This window comes from Esox lucius, chromosome 23, assembly GCF_011004845.1.
Source record: "Esox lucius isolate fEsoLuc1 chromosome 23, fEsoLuc1.pri, whole genome shotgun sequence".
Classification (NCBI taxonomy): domain Eukaryota; kingdom Metazoa; phylum Chordata; class Actinopteri; order Esociformes; family Esocidae; genus Esox; species Esox lucius.
Genome location: NC_047591.1, coordinates 7,531,268 through 7,546,744, shown reverse-complemented (window position 1 = coordinate 7,546,744; position 15,477 = coordinate 7,531,268). Strand labels below are relative to the sequence as shown.

General features: G+C 42.0%; 2 protein-coding genes across 2 annotated transcripts; one reads left to right on the top strand and one right to left on the bottom strand.

Moving 5' to 3' along the window:
- Window positions 1-36: 36 nt before the first annotated feature.
- strap (serine/threonine kinase receptor associated protein) lies at window positions 37-6,061 on the bottom strand. Its single transcript, XM_010886956.5, has 9 exons — window positions 5,463-6,061; window positions 5,222-5,357; window positions 4,911-4,992; window positions 4,632-4,704; window positions 4,448-4,547; window positions 4,083-4,220; window positions 3,684-3,820; window positions 3,323-3,472; window positions 37-1,407 (listed from the first exon to the last, which is right to left on the bottom strand). Exons 1-9 carry the CDS (start codon window positions 5,572-5,574, stop codon window positions 1,340-1,342), a joined length of 996 nt encoding a protein of 331 aa, XP_010885258.1. The 5' UTR covers window positions 5,575-6,061; the 3' UTR covers window positions 37-1,339.
- A 1,941-nt stretch (window positions 6,062-8,002) lies between these two features.
- LOC105020177 (proline and serine-rich protein 2) lies at window positions 8,003-15,080 on the top strand. The gene is made up of 4 exons (XM_010886955.4): window positions 8,003-8,145; window positions 9,123-9,351; window positions 10,782-11,103; window positions 11,409-15,080. Exons 2-4 carry the CDS (start codon window positions 9,223-9,225, stop codon window positions 12,893-12,895), a joined length of 1,938 nt encoding a protein of 645 aa, XP_010885257.2. The 5' UTR covers window positions 8,003-8,145; window positions 9,123-9,222; the 3' UTR covers window positions 12,896-15,080.
- Window positions 15,081-15,477: the final 397 nt, after the last annotated feature.

The following is a 15,477-nucleotide window of genomic DNA, read 5'->3' as shown; positions in this document are numbered from 1 at the left end:
TGAAACAAAATGTACAAAGAATCGTGTAGTCCGATGTGTCTCCAACGTGAAAAACCAACTGACAGCATTTAATCTGATTGGCCACTTTCAAGCACAACCAAACAAGTAGCAACACTCTTCAAGGTGTCAACTCAGTGAATTTAGAATACAGAATGTGTTGCACATTTAATTAAAATCTATGCCCCATGTATCTCAGATGATAATTGTTAAACAACATTAAGGATATGCTAACATTTTGACCACTAGAAATGAGTATTCATCGAAGGACCTTTATTCTGAAACAAATTGTCGTGGTTTACGGGCCTTATTCTTGCTGGTGGGCTGCTAACATAAGAACCAAACTGCTAGCTAGCAGGTACACCGGCCCTCTGAAAAAATTAAAGGAACCAACGCGGTGAGAAATAAAGCATCTGTGACCCACCACCATTCGAAAGCAGCCCCTACTGAGCAAAAACAGTAACTACAAGCTTTGCCATTGGTAGCTGATACATGCACATTTTAGGCACTCAACATGAGACAATAAAAATAGAACAGATATTAAAATACATATTTTAAAAGTTGTGTCATGTTTCTATTAACATATTACACATACAACACAGCAGTCATAAGTGAGACATGCTGTTGGCACAATGCACTATCATTGAAATGATACAACTTGTATTATAACAAATAGCTTTGTAGCTTTGTATAATGCATGTATCTCTTTATTAATTACTGAACAACTGCAACGTTGCAACCAAGGACATAAAGAACAAAGCAAACCACTTAATTTAACTCTCTCACCTGTTACAGAACATATCCCCATAAGAGTTTAAGGCTACACTAAATGGACAAAATACTACTTTTACTGAACATGAGAATTTCTTTGAGAATATTATCACACTTTTAACGGTGTGCGTATTTCCTAAATAGAAGAAAATAATATCACAGTGCCAAATTGGCCATTGAAGTAAATACATTTGAAACAAAAGGTTGCCCAACGGGGTCACAATGTTGAACAGACAGATGAGGAAAAGACTGGGCTGATCAGAGGGAAAGCAGGCAGCGATGAGCCATATCCTCACAGGTCTACTGCTTTCCTCTGGAGCCCATTCCGTGTGTGTTTGTGTCTGTACATGTGTGTATAAGTGCTTGCATGAGTGTATGTGTGTTTTCATTTCTGTGTGTTGGTCTGTCTGCACACTTGTGTATCAGGAGCTCAACTCCATATTAGTTCATGTTGAAGAGGAGAGGCACAGGATCAGGTCCTAGCTGGGGCTTGGTGGTCTGAAGGAACTGGAGCACCCTGCTCTTCTCCTCACCTCCTTCCTTCTCTTTGACTTCCTGTCTTCTCTGGTGCTCAGGCTTTGATCTCAGGAGCAGCAGGAGTGCAGTAAATTGTGTCAGAGTTCTCTGACACAAGTTCCTCTGTTGAGCAGAATAAACCATTAAACATTGACATGTATTTAACCTAGGATTTATGACGTGTTACCAGTTTTCAAACCAGGTGATTTTCACCTTATTCTTTCAGGCATAAATAAGCCTTTTATACCTTGTCTGAGCATAGGATGGCAAGCAGGTGATGAGTGTGCTATAGGGGATAGCAAGCATGATACAGATCTATTTAAAATAATGATTCAATACACACTAGCCCACCTAGGACGGTCAGGTGGTTGAAGCTGCTGCCTCTGGCGCAGAGATGCTGATTTAAGAAAAATGTATCTCTACATGTATGGCAGCTATTCCATTCCAATGTCTGTTAAATACCAACAAAGGCACACTTCATTTTACTTTTACTTAACCAAATCTAATTTAACAAGGAAAAGTATTAAAAACACTGCTGTGGTCATCACTATCCTCTTGCAAAAACAGTGAAAGTAGTACCTAAGACATTCATCTTTTATATAGCATTGCACAAAGAAGAGATACAGAGAAGAGACAGGCTGAAGTTTCCAAAAGACCATAAGGATTGGACCGTATAGGAATGGAGTAAGGTCTTCTTCTCTGATGAGTAAAATGTTCAGCTTTGCCCAACACCTGGTCGTCTAATGTTTAGATTGAGACCTGGAGTGGCCTACAAACCACAGTGTCTCGCACTCACTGTGAAATTTGGTATCGGGCAGATTTGTCTTTGTGAAGGACGCATGAATCAAGCCAAGTTCAAGGTTAACCTGGAAGAACACCTGCTTCCTTCTGCTCTGACAATGTTCCCCAACTCTGAGAATTGTTTTGTCCAGCAGGACAGTGCTCCATGCCACACAGTCAGGTCAATCAAGGTGTGGATGGAGGACCACCAGATCAAGATTCTCTCATGGCCAGCTCAATCTCCAGACCTGAACCCAATTTAAAACCTCTGGAATTTGAAGGAAGATGGATGGTCACAAGCCATCAAACAAAGCCGAGCTACTTGTATTTTTGTACCAGGCATGGCATAAAGTCACCCAATAGCAATGTGACAGACTGGTGGAGAGCCTGCCAAGACGCATGAAAGTTGTGATAAAAAATCTGGGTTATTCCACCAAATATTGATTTTTGAACTCTTCACAAGTTAAAACATTAGTATTTTGTGTTGAAAAATGAATATGAATTAGTTTTATTTGCATTATTTGAGGTCTGAAAACAATGCATATTTTTTGGTTAATTTGACCGGCTGTACTCTAAATGACAATATTTTTGGGGGGAGTTTTGGAGTAATGTTGTCAGTAGAAAAAACTGTTCATTTTACTCAAACACATATCTATAAATAGTAAAAACAGAGAAACTGATAATTTTGCAGTGGTCTCTTAATTTTTTCCAGAGCTGTGTGATGCAAATGCATTATCCAACCCACTGTGCTTTCTAAATAATTGTCAAAAAATGTATAAAGCATAATAATGCCCCATAACTGGTATTACATTTACTCAAATTGTCTCTTCAAATTTTCTTCCCTCACAGTTTTCTTCTTCTTGATGTTTAGTTTGTGACAAAGGTTTTGCCTCATTGTAAACATCCATGACAGCCCTCAAAGTACACAAATTCCCAAGACAACAACCATGATTGAGCTCAGATGATTCAGCTCTGTGCCGGTTTCTGCCTCCCTCAGCTTGACACCCAGTCTCTGACGGTATGATACGGAAAGGACCATCCACATAGTCCTTGAAAATCTTCCTCAACGACCTATAGCAGTGGTTCTCAAACCTCTCCTGGGAACCCCAGATGTGCCATATAGTAGGTGTATCCCAGTGCTAGCACACCTGAATCTACTTAGTAACTGTTAAGTCCTTGATTCAGGTGAGCTGGTTCAGGGTTTGAGAACCACTGACCTATAGGACCTAGTGCTCAATGTGGAATAAAGCAAACTCACCAGGAAGGACACACTTCCAGAGGCCGTAGGTCTTGCCTACTTCAGTCTGCCACAGCCGCAGTGTGCCATCCTCTGAGCCGCTGGCATACAGCTCTCCGTCGGGACTGAACCGCACACAGTGGACCGGCCCAAAGTGGCCCTTGTACGACTCTAGAACAGTACAGAGACACAGCTGTCTTAAACATGACCTTAACCGTAGCCATGGCCCCATGGGGTATGAAGCCATGCACGTGACGAAGGCACTTATGTCCAACAACACCATTAATATCAGTGAGCTAGATTGGGCGGAGTGCACCAACACATAAATGGTGTAATTATTGAATCCCTACTGAAGGGTTTTCTAGTATTATTTGCTGCTCACCCAACTCCTCCTTAGTGCTGTAGTCATATTTGTAGAGCTTGAAGTCATCCCCTCCAGCAACAAAGAAGTCCTTATCTGGATGCAACGAGGCAGAGTGAATAGAGGCAGGGGCGTCCACAGTCTTGATCAGGTCAAGGCTAAAGAGAAAAACAGACCAGACTAAGGAAAAAAACACTGCTCCAGCAGTTCCAATCAAATTGGAGATGCATCCAACTACAATCATGTAGGAGACACATGGAACCATTTACCATGTGCACTGTCAGAATCCTGAGGAGTACAGTAGTCCCTAACCAATAAGGTTCCGGTAATGGTTTATGTTAGGATTCAGGGTGGTGAAAATCTGTAGTTAGTGGAAACATCCCACCAGCTCTGCCTGAGCCTGGATTTTCTGTTCTGTACCTGAGGGCATTGTAGAAGGCAATGGTCTTTCCATAGGTGATGACCAAAACCTCTCCGTCAGGGATGTACTCCATGCTGCTGACTGACATGTCGAAAGAGAGCTGTTTCACAACTGCTGTGGAAGTTCTATCCCACAGTCTGCATAAAGAAAGTGGGGCATGAGTAGCATTCTTCTTTTTAACAAATTGAGAACTTCATGATTTGACCAGCCTTCAAGAATTAGCATTAAAAAAAAAATCTCACAGCATAACAATACAGTACTAGTATATATGGATAAGCAATGTTGATATTTTGGTCACATACTGCCCTCCTGTGTCCATAGTGGAGAAATAACTTTAGAAGCAAGTAGACCATGGACCACTGACCGTACGGTTTTGTCATCGGCAGCAGAGAGGATTTGGGTGTCGTTGTTACACCACAAGGCTTTCTTTATGGCAGAAGTGTGCCCGGTAATCTCTTGCGGTTCTGAGGAATACCAAACACAATACCCATATAAACAAACACAAACATCTGCACATACATTTATATGGGCACTTTAACAGTTCTAACCTGCTTCAGGTTTGTTGATGTCATAGATGCGTATTGTCTTGTCATTCCCTCCAGTTAAAAGACAGCTGCTGTCCTGTTAAGAGACAAAGATAATTGGAAGAGGTTCCCATAAGAAAATCACCCGAACCAATGAGATAGGGAAGGGTTGGAAACAAGGTTACACTGTCATGGAAAATAAATGTCGGAGGCTGGCATAAACAAACTCAAAAAGTTGATGTACACTTGATTTCAATCAGCTGACACCATGGATACCACACCGCTACAAGGTGACCATAGTACCTGAGTAAAATTGACAGACTTGACAATGTGCTTGTGCGCCAGAGTGAGGACCTCATCTCCACTCACAGCATCCCACACCTTCCTGAAGAGCAAAAATAAGACACCATCATCAGTATGTCAACCTAGGCTGGTAATAATTTTACATCAGAAATCTTGAATATAACTCATTGAAATAACTAGCAAAGAACACTCTACTCATTATGTTTATACGGTCGCTATATGGCTGTTATAGCCTGGTTCTACACTCTGCAATAGCAAACTTTTTTGGTTAACTTTCATGGCAAGGCTGTGTAGCAGGCCTAAACACATACGCTGTAAAATCTGCAGCAGCCGTGGCGGCCTTGGTGGCTTCCTTATTCAGAGTGGCCCCCCAGACAGCACCCTTGTGACCCAAGAACGTTCCGATCCAGTCCCCTGTGTCCCCCTGGCGCAACATGGGTTTGCCATCTACAAGGAAATGTATTTACACCTATTTTACATATCTCTAACCAATAATGATTTTATGGTTATCCATCTACAATAGAAGCATGAATTACCAAACAAATCTCTTACCTTTGCAGGCACTGATGAGGAAATACCCGTATGGTGTGATCCCACTAAAAGCTAGATCGACCACAGGTCTTGTGTGACCAGAGCAGGTCAGGGGTGTCTGTCTCATTGCCATGCTCACCTTTGTTTCAGTGCACTAGCTAGTAACGTTTAACAAGACAAAATGCTAATGTTAGCTAAATTAATTCGCCAAAGATGTATAACTAACACTTAACGTTTGTTTACTAGCTAGCTTACTAATTAATGTGAATGACAGTTTGCAAACTGGCTAACTTCGCTGACTATCTAACTTCGTTGGCTAGCTAATGTATGGAATAAGTTTGCTTTAACTATGGCTACTGCTGTTGAATAGCTCAAGTTTGCTAACGTTTAAGTTAGCTTGACGAACATTAGCTAGCCAACGCAATTGTAAAAATTTCGAAGATAACGGAACCGTTGTTTACTAGCACATTTGTTAAAAAAATAGAGGAAAAAGGCAAAGACCGATGTTTTAACGAAGGCAATGGGCTTATTTCCCAGCTAGGAAATAACGTGCTAATAGCTACAATATTGCAACTAGCTAGCAACGTGCAGTTAGCTGTGTTGGCTACTTCAAAAAAATGTAAATATAGAACAACTTCCGGTAATATGAACGCAGATATGTCTTCAAAATAAAAGTTTACTCAAATTATTTAAAAGCTGCAGTTAAATTTGAGGAGGCGATTCAATGATTCATGCGTTTATGATTGATTAATTAGTTGTATTAATCTGCCTCAGTGCGACTCTTATTGAATTGTAGACCACTGAATATTATAATACTATACACTTTTTTATTGGACCTATATAAAAAATTTAAAATCAGGATACAATTTCTGCCAAGAAAGCTTTTAGAGCTTGATGATATTGTTCTGGCAAATACAAACTGTAGATTAAAAGTATTGCTCAAAGTGCTCTGAGCTTGGATGGATAGAACACCTTTCAGCAAGAACATTGATATTGCCTAGGCTTCCATCATTTAAAATACCAAACTGGGTAGGGAATTATGGCTTCAAAGCCGTGTCTCTTGAAATTGTTCTGATGTTATTTGAAATCCAAATTATTGTGACAACCACTGGTATGAAAAAGAGAGTAGCACAATTAAACATTTAAAAAACAGTCTTTCTTGAAACAATATGTGCCTACATCATTAATGTCAAAGCAGAAACTCTAATTAAATTAATTAGCGTATGAGAAAGTTCAGAATTGTTTATTTTGAAAAGAATAGTTGTTCCCCTAAACCATTATATACATCCCCAAAGAATGATGTTTCCACCTCCATGGTTCACGGTTGGGATGGTGTTCTTGGGGTTGTACTCATCCTTCTTCTTCCTCCAAACACGGCAAGTGGAGTTTAGACCAATAAGCTCTATTATTGTCTCATCAGACCACATGACCTTCTCCAATTCCTCCTCTGGATCATCCAGATGATCATTGGCAAACTTCAGACGGGCCTGGACATGGGCTGGTTTGAGCAGGGGGACCTTGCGTGCGCTGCAGTATTTTAATCCATGATGGCGTAGTGTGTTACTAATGGTTTTCTTTGAGACTGTGGTCCCAGCTCTCTTCAGGTCATTGACCAGGTCCTGCTGTGTAGTTCTGGGCTGATCCCTTACTTTCCTCATGATCATTGATGCCCCACGAGGTGAGATCTTGCATGGAGCCCCAGACCGAGGGAGATTGACCGTCATCTTGAACATCTTCCATTTTCTAATAATTGCGGCAACAGTTATTGCCTTCTCACAAAGCTGCTTGCCTATTGTCCTGTAGCCCATCCCAGCCTTGTTCAGGTCTACAATTTTCCCTGATGTCCTTACACAGCTCTCTGGTCTTGGCCATTGTGGAGAGGTTAGAGTCTGTTTGATAGAATGTGTGGACAGGTGTCTTTTATACAGGTAACAAGTTCAAACCGGGGCAGTTAATACAGGTAATGAGTGGAGAACAGGAGGGCTTCTTAAAGAAAAACGAACAGGTCTGTGAGAGCCGGAATTCTTACAGGTTGGTAGGTGATCAAATTCTTATGTCATGCAATAAAATGCAAATTAATTATAAAAAATCATACAATGTGATTATTTTAGATCCGGTCTCTCACAGTTGAAGTGTACGTGTGATAAAAATTACAGACCTCTATATGCTTTGTAAGTATTAAAACCTGCAAAATCGGCAGTGTATCAAATACTTGTTCTCCCCACTGTAGGTAGGTCTGTGACTCATTTTATTATTACACTGTAGTCAATGGCAAGTGATGACTCGGCAAAAAGTGACACAATGTTTTTTGCAATGAAACAAATTACTGATTAAACTTTTCTCAGGATCAACTCAGAAAAACAATGTCCCCAAAAACGTTTCAAATTCCCTTTACGGTGAAGTAAAGCCATTCGCTATATAAGATTAAATATGTTTAATTGTGACATAAATATATTCAATTGGGAATCAAAGAAAGGCGCTGTTTTTCAGATCTCTGACTCAGCCTGGTATTGGGTGGAGACATGTGCTATAACTCTCCACTGCCATAAGACAGTGCCACATTCGCAAGTAGTCTGCCTGACTGACTAGAGGGCAGGAAAAACAGTGAACGATTCGTATTTTTGTTCTGCTATTCCAATACAGTGGATTATTGGGACATTTTGATTTGTTTTCCACTGGAGGCGCTTTTTATTTTATTTTAAAGGTAAGTGTAAATTGCTAATTTATAATAATGATGAGACAAATTAAGATGTACATTATGTCAGTAAAAGTGGTTATTGCTATGTAATTCTACATTTACCTTTTGTGCTCACTGGGTAGATATACATTTCATATGGGAAAAATACCAGATCGGTAGTGTTCATGTGCATAATTAGTTTTTCTATCAATGTAAGCTTTTATTTTTATAATTTCTTGAATTAAATCTAAATCGAAACCAGCGATAATGGAATGTATCAAATTAGTCATTTTGACAAATCATTCACCACCGTCTTTAAACGATTGATCTTTAAATGTTATTTACTAAAGGTCCACTCAAGCCTGTGGCTAAAACACTTTTCTAGAATAACTCGTATATCAGCTTATCAACTCTGATGCTTTACTATGACTACGCAGCGAGTGACAGTAGCACAAAGACGGAACTGTACATTAGGAATAGTGTGATAACTACCTGCAATGTACGGTGTAATTCTTGTGTTACAAAATAAATTCAAAAATAGCCGGTTCCAAATAACCTATTGAGACGTACCTAGTTGGGCTATGACTTTTTAATGTGTTCCACGATGCTGATGCGATCCCCAATGGCATACAATTTCGAAATGACTGATGCTTCAGTTCAGTTGGGATGGTTGAGGCAGCGTTCATTTCAAACATTGGTTGATTAATTTGGTATTTACATGATATATAGCAAAGGAGGGTTTGCTAAGTGTTTGGAGAGAGAAGGTACTTGAAATATGTTTTCCCAGGGGAGTTGAGTAATAGTTTTCCCTCTCATCTCACCCTTCAGAGTATTGATACAGTCAACAAAGGATTTGAATGGGGCAAACCAAAACATTATTGTAATATATCCATTCTATTTCTGAATAGCATTTGTTCAGGCAATGAGGGAAGTATGCCTGCTATTGTATTACTGTTTGGCCTGCCCTCTCTCCTCAAAGCCATCCCTCCACTCTTTGTTTTCAGATTCGGTCTAAGGAGATTAGATGTTTTTTCAGAGTGAGAGCGGACACCCTCCCGGACTTCGTCTCCAAGGACCACTCGGAAAGCCCTGACCCTCCATGAGATGCCCACTAGTCGTATGCCCTTTGAACCTGTAACCATGGATGTCCACAGGAAGGCCATTCCAGGCCCCCACTTTGGGGTCAACGGGGGTCACAATGGCGCTGGGAGAAACTCCCATGACAGACCACGTGTGAGTAAAAGAGGAGACCTTTAAGTTAATTATTTATTCTATTAGTATTTTATGTCAATATTTCTCTATTTGTATACTTGACACCATTTATTTCTGCATCCATACAAGTGTGCCATGGTATTCACTTTTACCCATTTGGTTCTGGTTTAGAGGAGATGCTCTCCATTTTTCACTTCCTTCATAACCAGCTCTGACTGTACTGTTTTTACAGCAAATTATGTATCCATGACCACCTCTGTCTGTATGTCAGGGAAATCCTGTTGCATGCCTTAAGGATGACACACATACCATAAACTGAGAGAAACCGGTTAATCTGCAGTTGTTTTTTGGATTCAGCTTCACAACAGAAGTCATTGCTCTGTGTTGGGTTTCAGCTGGGTGTGTCTGCAGGTTTGAGTGGTGCATGTTCATTTTTGTGCGTGTGTGTGTGTGAGTGTGGCTGGTTTTGGGAGCAGAACACATCTGTGTGAAAGACTGACACTTCTCCAAGAGAGTGGTAGATTTTTAGTACCTAGAGTGATGCCTAGAGACAAGATGGCCTCCAGCTACCGTAGGAACCACATTCACCCTAGTTGTAACCAAAATGATTTAGATTTACAGTGGAGGTAGTTGTAAATGAAAGGTGTAAGCATGCATGCATCCAGTTTTTGTGTTTTGTTCCAATTAATATATGTCATTGTCAGCTATATATGTGTGTTTGTATGGGAGCTTTCATGTGTTGTGGCTAAATATGTACCTTTACAAGACATGATTGCATGGGGAGCTATAGATAGCTAGTCTTTACCAGAATGTTCTATTATGTAGACTTATCACCTATTTCCTAAACCCATTAAGGTTCAGTTTAAACAAATTAACCTGGTTAGCCTTTAATTCAAAGTATTATCTTGAGTGAAACAGACCCAAGGCAGCAGAGGAAAGATCAATAGTGTCCGCCAGCAGCCGTCAAAGAAGCTCTTTCATTGGACACCCTATGCCCATTGTTTGATGGCTATATAGCTCCGTACAGAAGGCAGGTACAGATCTTGGTTGTAATGTAGGTAGTCAGGGAGGGGCTAGAGGTTTTAGTCCCACCCAACCAGGCCGAGTCTCTGAGCCAAGTAGAGGGGATAAGAAGGAGGTTGGGAGGTAGGAGAGGAGTGGGAACAAGCAGCCCTGTGTTCATAGTGTGTACACACACACGCACACACACACACACACACACATGACAGCTGGAGGCCAGTTGGACAGGATTGAGAGACAGAGTCTCTCAGTTGGTGTAATAGAGGAAAGGCTAAGGCAACAGGATCTGTGTTTGGTGTGCGTTGTAACACCAGTTTCCTTGGAAGCATCTTCAAAACACTATGCATGGGAGTACAGAGAGAGCGGTTAATGGGACGTAACATTAGCTAACCTGTGTTGTGTTGCCCTCTGATCTATGTCGCCCCCTTCAGAAGGATGAAACACTGCAGTTCCTGAGCCAGGAGGAGCAAGAGTGCATTCAGTTCTTTGAGGAGACAATCGACTCCCTAGTGGATGAGGATGTGGAGGGGGAGGCCAGGCAGAAGCAGGCACAACTGTCAAGGAGCACTACCCAACCAGTGGATGAGTGTGATGGACCAAGACCCCACACCATGGCGTCCAGCATCGCACGTTCCCTCTCAACCAAAGACAGACCAAACAGTTCCAAGGACCAGGACATTATAGACCTGGTTCACTCATCACCACCAGACCTGGTCCAGCCCATACAGAAACCGTTTAACACACCTCTGCCAGGTACTTTCTTCAGCAATGTCATTTAGTGTGGACACCAGGCTGTAGCTAATGGGTAATTTAATAAAATCTTAAACCCACTCTTAATGGAACTGTTGGCCAGAGCCTGTTCCTGTTTGATTGTCAGGCCTTTGGATGACTACAATAATTACAGTGAAATGGAACCACTATCAGTAAGACAGGTGATTTTTATGTTTTTACAGTATAGGCATTCTGAACAAGATAGGATTCTGATTTGCTTTCCAACTGACCCCAAAGAAAGGATAGAGAATGGCTGGTTTTACATGTCAAACTCTTTCTGTCCTCAGATTTCACCAAGAACATGGACAACCCTGAGAGTCATTATGAGAACAAGCCGAGGCGTGAGGCCATGGAGCACTACCCTTCAGAGTACAACATGCACACCTTTAGAGAGGACAGTGCCCCCTATGGCCATGCTCAGTACCAGCCTGTAGGCTCCGTCCCCACCCCAGTGCTCATTGCCCAGAAGATTGCCAAAAACCAGGCTGGAGGGGGGAACACAAACATCCTTCCTTCATCCCGGACGTCGATCAGCCGTAGGAGCCTGGAGTCAGAGAGACCACCCTCCTCCCCTGATCATTCAAACAAACAGGGCCCTCCCACCTCAGCCAAGCCCATTCACTACCCCAGTAACATCAACATAATGATGGGTAGCAACCAGCACCACAGCCAAGCGATGGCTGGTGTGAACCTCCATGACAGGAAGTCTCAGATGCTGGCTAACTTATCAGGGATGTCCCACCCACTAGTAGAGGAGCCGCTCCATGGGCTGCAGTCTGTCCAACCAAAGCTGCCCTCCCGCAGTGTGTCCTTCAGGGATCCCACCCCGGATAAGTCCCGGATGGAGGCGCTATCCAAGCTCGGCCTGACCCGAAACCGCTCCCCGTCCGGCGGGCCCTCTACACTTGTCCCACCTGAAAGTGTCACCAATCCCACTGCATCCTCCCCTCCTGCTCCTGGTTCCGCTCCAGTCCGCGCTCCTACAACAACACCCTTAAGTAAACTAGATATGGTCCGACAGGCAAAACCCTCACCCCTGGCAACGGTAACCACTAACAGTGCCATTCACGCCAGGTCCCATGATAACAATCCCGCTGCCTCTCCCCCGCCTGAGGTCTCGTCCAAGGACTTTAACAGCTACGGCGGAAAGACCATCATGGTGAATCCTTCTAAGTCTACGGCTGTCCCTGCTTCTCCTGCCCCCACCGACTGCCTTGAGAGTAAGGCCCAGCCGATTGCCTCCTCCAGCGACTTCAACCCATACGGTGGCAAGAGTAAGGTCATGGCTTCTGTTCCCACAACCAGGACTGACCCACAACCACCAGATGTCCAGAGCAGAGCCATGCCTTCTCCAGCCTGCAGCCCCGTCAGGGTGATGCCTCCACCAGTGTTCACCTCCATGCCAAACAAGGTGGAACCAATGCCCTATGAGAACAACAGCTATGGGAGGAAGACCAAGGAGGTCACCCCATCGCACGTTCCCCCCTCCCCCGCTGTTACCCCTGACATCGTTGCCCACACCCTGGTGAGAAGTCCTAGCAGAGCTCAAGCCCCGGCGCCTTCTCCAGCCCCAAGACCCTTCCGCTACAGTACTCCTAACCCTAACAGAGTGGCGGCTTCGCCTTCGACTCCTCCAGAGAACCAACGTAAGTCCATCTCCAAGCCATCCTTCCGCTCCCAGGGGATCACTGTGCAGTTTTCTGGACGCGGAGCAACCGACGAATCACGTAGGGAAGCACTCCGGAAACTGGGATTGCTGAAAGACACTTTGTAACAATTGAGTCAGGACACTGTCTTCCTTCTGTTTCCATCTCCTCATGTGTAAAAACTTGATTCAGCTTCCAGGTAGACAGACATCACTAATGCCTCTGGAAGTTTCTGAGGTTGTGACGTGGTTGGACAGGAGGTGTCCATTACTGTGGAATGGAACAGGATCCAGCAGAAAACCTGCACATCCGGTTCTGCGCTCCTCGCTCACGGAGAACGCTGACAAACGAGTCAAACACCTCACATGGGCAGGCTGAGAAATGTGCACACATATTTTTGAAATACACGTCAGACACGCACACCAAACAACACACTCCCACTGCTGTTGTAAGCATCACAGCCTTATTTAACACTACCCAGTCCTTCATGTACATCACCTCTGAACCAAAACCTATTGTATTTTACCTCGTTCGCCCAGTGACCAAAACAGTCAAGAACAGACTTGTTAAAAGAAACAGCTGAATATCTTTGGCATTGACACTTGTGGCAGATATATCCTTTTTACTACCTTTGCCTTCTGCTGATGTCCCTTCTGCAGCTAACTGTGAGAATCCTGAAATGCTCTCACTCTCCAAAGATGGATTTAATATATTTACTGTTACATTCTAAGCCACTGAGGCTGGATGACGTGAACTTTAATCAGAATCTGAAGTCACCTGAGAATTGAACAGCCTTATAGCATGTAATTTTGTTGAACCATTTGGGCAATTATTTTATCTGGGAGGTTAATATGTGAGTGATGTTTCTCAGTGCAGTTCTTATGAACATGAAGGGCATAGTTTGAAAACACTCTCCTGTCAGAATGTCATTCAGTTAATGTTTATCTAATGAAAGTGCCCTTATTCCTTATAACAAAATTCCCTTTCTGATGACCTTTTACATTATAGATAATTAGGCAATCATATAATTCCCCTACTGCCTCATAAACGGTGTGTTTTAGACAGATCACTGGGATTTACATTCCCCTAGATAAGAAACACTGATTATTGACATACATCCAATGTCATCCAATTAAAATACATTAGTTTAAATTCATGCACCTCATTTGATGAGCTGTAAAATGTAATTATGTTCAAGTGACCCAATATTTATCATTACAATATTGGAGTGATTCTAAGTTACAGAGAAATTAACAGGCTTGAGTTTTTTGGAGAGATTTGTAACAACAGCCCTGCCTAAAGTGTATTTTTACTCCATGGACATACCTCCCATACAAACCACGAGCCTAAACATAGTCTCCAGTGTAGGTTTACGTTTACTAGTAAAAACAAGGAGAAGAAAATAACTTATACGTAGTGGGAAAAGGCACAAGGGTTGCATTATCCAAAATAATGAAGCCACAGAATTCAGAAATACTTCGGGATTATCTTTTCTAGCATTGCCCTTCTGTTGTTCATATGTATGCTGAACTTATTTACAATGTGTAATTTAACTGTCATCATAACTTAGGCCTCTTGTTTCTCACTGGTCTGCAGACATACCGGCATATAAACCCCTGCATGTGTGTGTGAGAATGTGTGAGAATGTGTGTTTGCACGTGTAGTGTGAGAGTATGTAAGAATGTATTGTGTGCATGGGTGTGTGAATAAAGGTTTGTCCATTTTAAGTTTTTATTTAATGAAAACTTTAGACTCCGAATTTTGTAGTTTATCTACAATAACTCATGAAGGATTTTGTGTTACATTATGCACACATTTTTGTGGTTGTGTGACTGAAACATATTTAACTTATTATCAAGACTCCGGTTTTGTAGTTAATCTACAGTAACTCTTGAAGTATCAAACACATGACAGATTGGGGAGATATGCCTGTAGTTTGCAGACCTTGAAGTGTTAATACATGAGGATAACACGTATCCTCTACTCCGATCTTTTTTGACTGTAACTTCATTTTTGGATAGATGTATATGATTAAAACACATTTTAATTCAATTGTGATCAGATCGTATTCAGGAAAACAGTCAAGGTCAGAACAAAGGATGCATATTAGAACAATGCATTAAAGGGGCAGAAGAGAACAAGAAGCCAAAGAGACTTAAAACTTTTATAAATATGAATTCAAAGATGCTGCTATGGTTCAACAGCACCTATATTGTTTTGTTCAGTTGTAATAAAGTATGAATACATTATTGTACATGACATTTAATGCACACTACTGTATATCACCTAATAAAGAGAGTAATATACTGTAAATGACCTATGTTCAATCTCAGAATGTGTTTTTCTTTGGAGGACATCTACTATGGAATGTTATGAATGAGTACACCCCCAGTAGATGGTTTATACTGATTGACCTGGGCCGGTAAATTCACCATGGTTTTAACCTCAGTAGAACAGTAAATAGAAAGGTTTGCTGGGACATCAACTCAGTTCCTCAGCCTAATGCTTGTTCTGTTCCCTTTGACTGTCGATCCATGAAGCTGTGTAACTCAAGACCTCCATTCCCCCTTTTGTCAGTCAAAATATCATGCGTTTTTTAATATTGATTTTGCATCACACGGCAGGGGAAAACAGGACACTATTGAGATGCTTTACATTCCTCTTCATTGCAATAGATTTTCCTGCGAGCTACACCTCTGCTAGGTGGATG

Excerpts from the sequence above, each read along its gene's own strand:
- LOC105020177 (XM_010886955.4), top strand. The coding sequence starts at position 9,223 with ATGCCCACTAGTCGTATGCCCTTTGAACCTGTAACCATGGATGTCCAC. Across the intron at positions 9,352-10,781 it reads ACTCCCATGACAGACCACGT|AAGGATGAAACACTGCAGTT; the intron begins GTGAGTAAAAGA and ends CGCCCCCTTCAG. Across the intron at positions 11,104-11,408 it reads GTTTAACACACCTCTGCCAG|ATTTCACCAAGAACATGGAC; the intron begins GTACTTTCTTCA and ends TTCTGTCCTCAG.
- strap (XM_010886956.5), bottom strand. The coding sequence starts at position 5,574 with ATGGCAATGAGACAGACACCCCTGACCTGCTCTGGTCACACAAGACCT. Across the intron at positions 4,993-5,221 it reads GCTGCTGCAGATTTTACAGC|GAAGGTGTGGGATGCTGTGA; the intron begins GTATGTGTTTAG and ends TTTGCTCTTCAG. Across the intron at positions 4,705-4,910 it reads AGTCTGTCAATTTTACTCAG|GACAGCAGCTGTCTTTTAAC; the intron begins GTACTATGGTCA and ends GTCTCTTAACAG.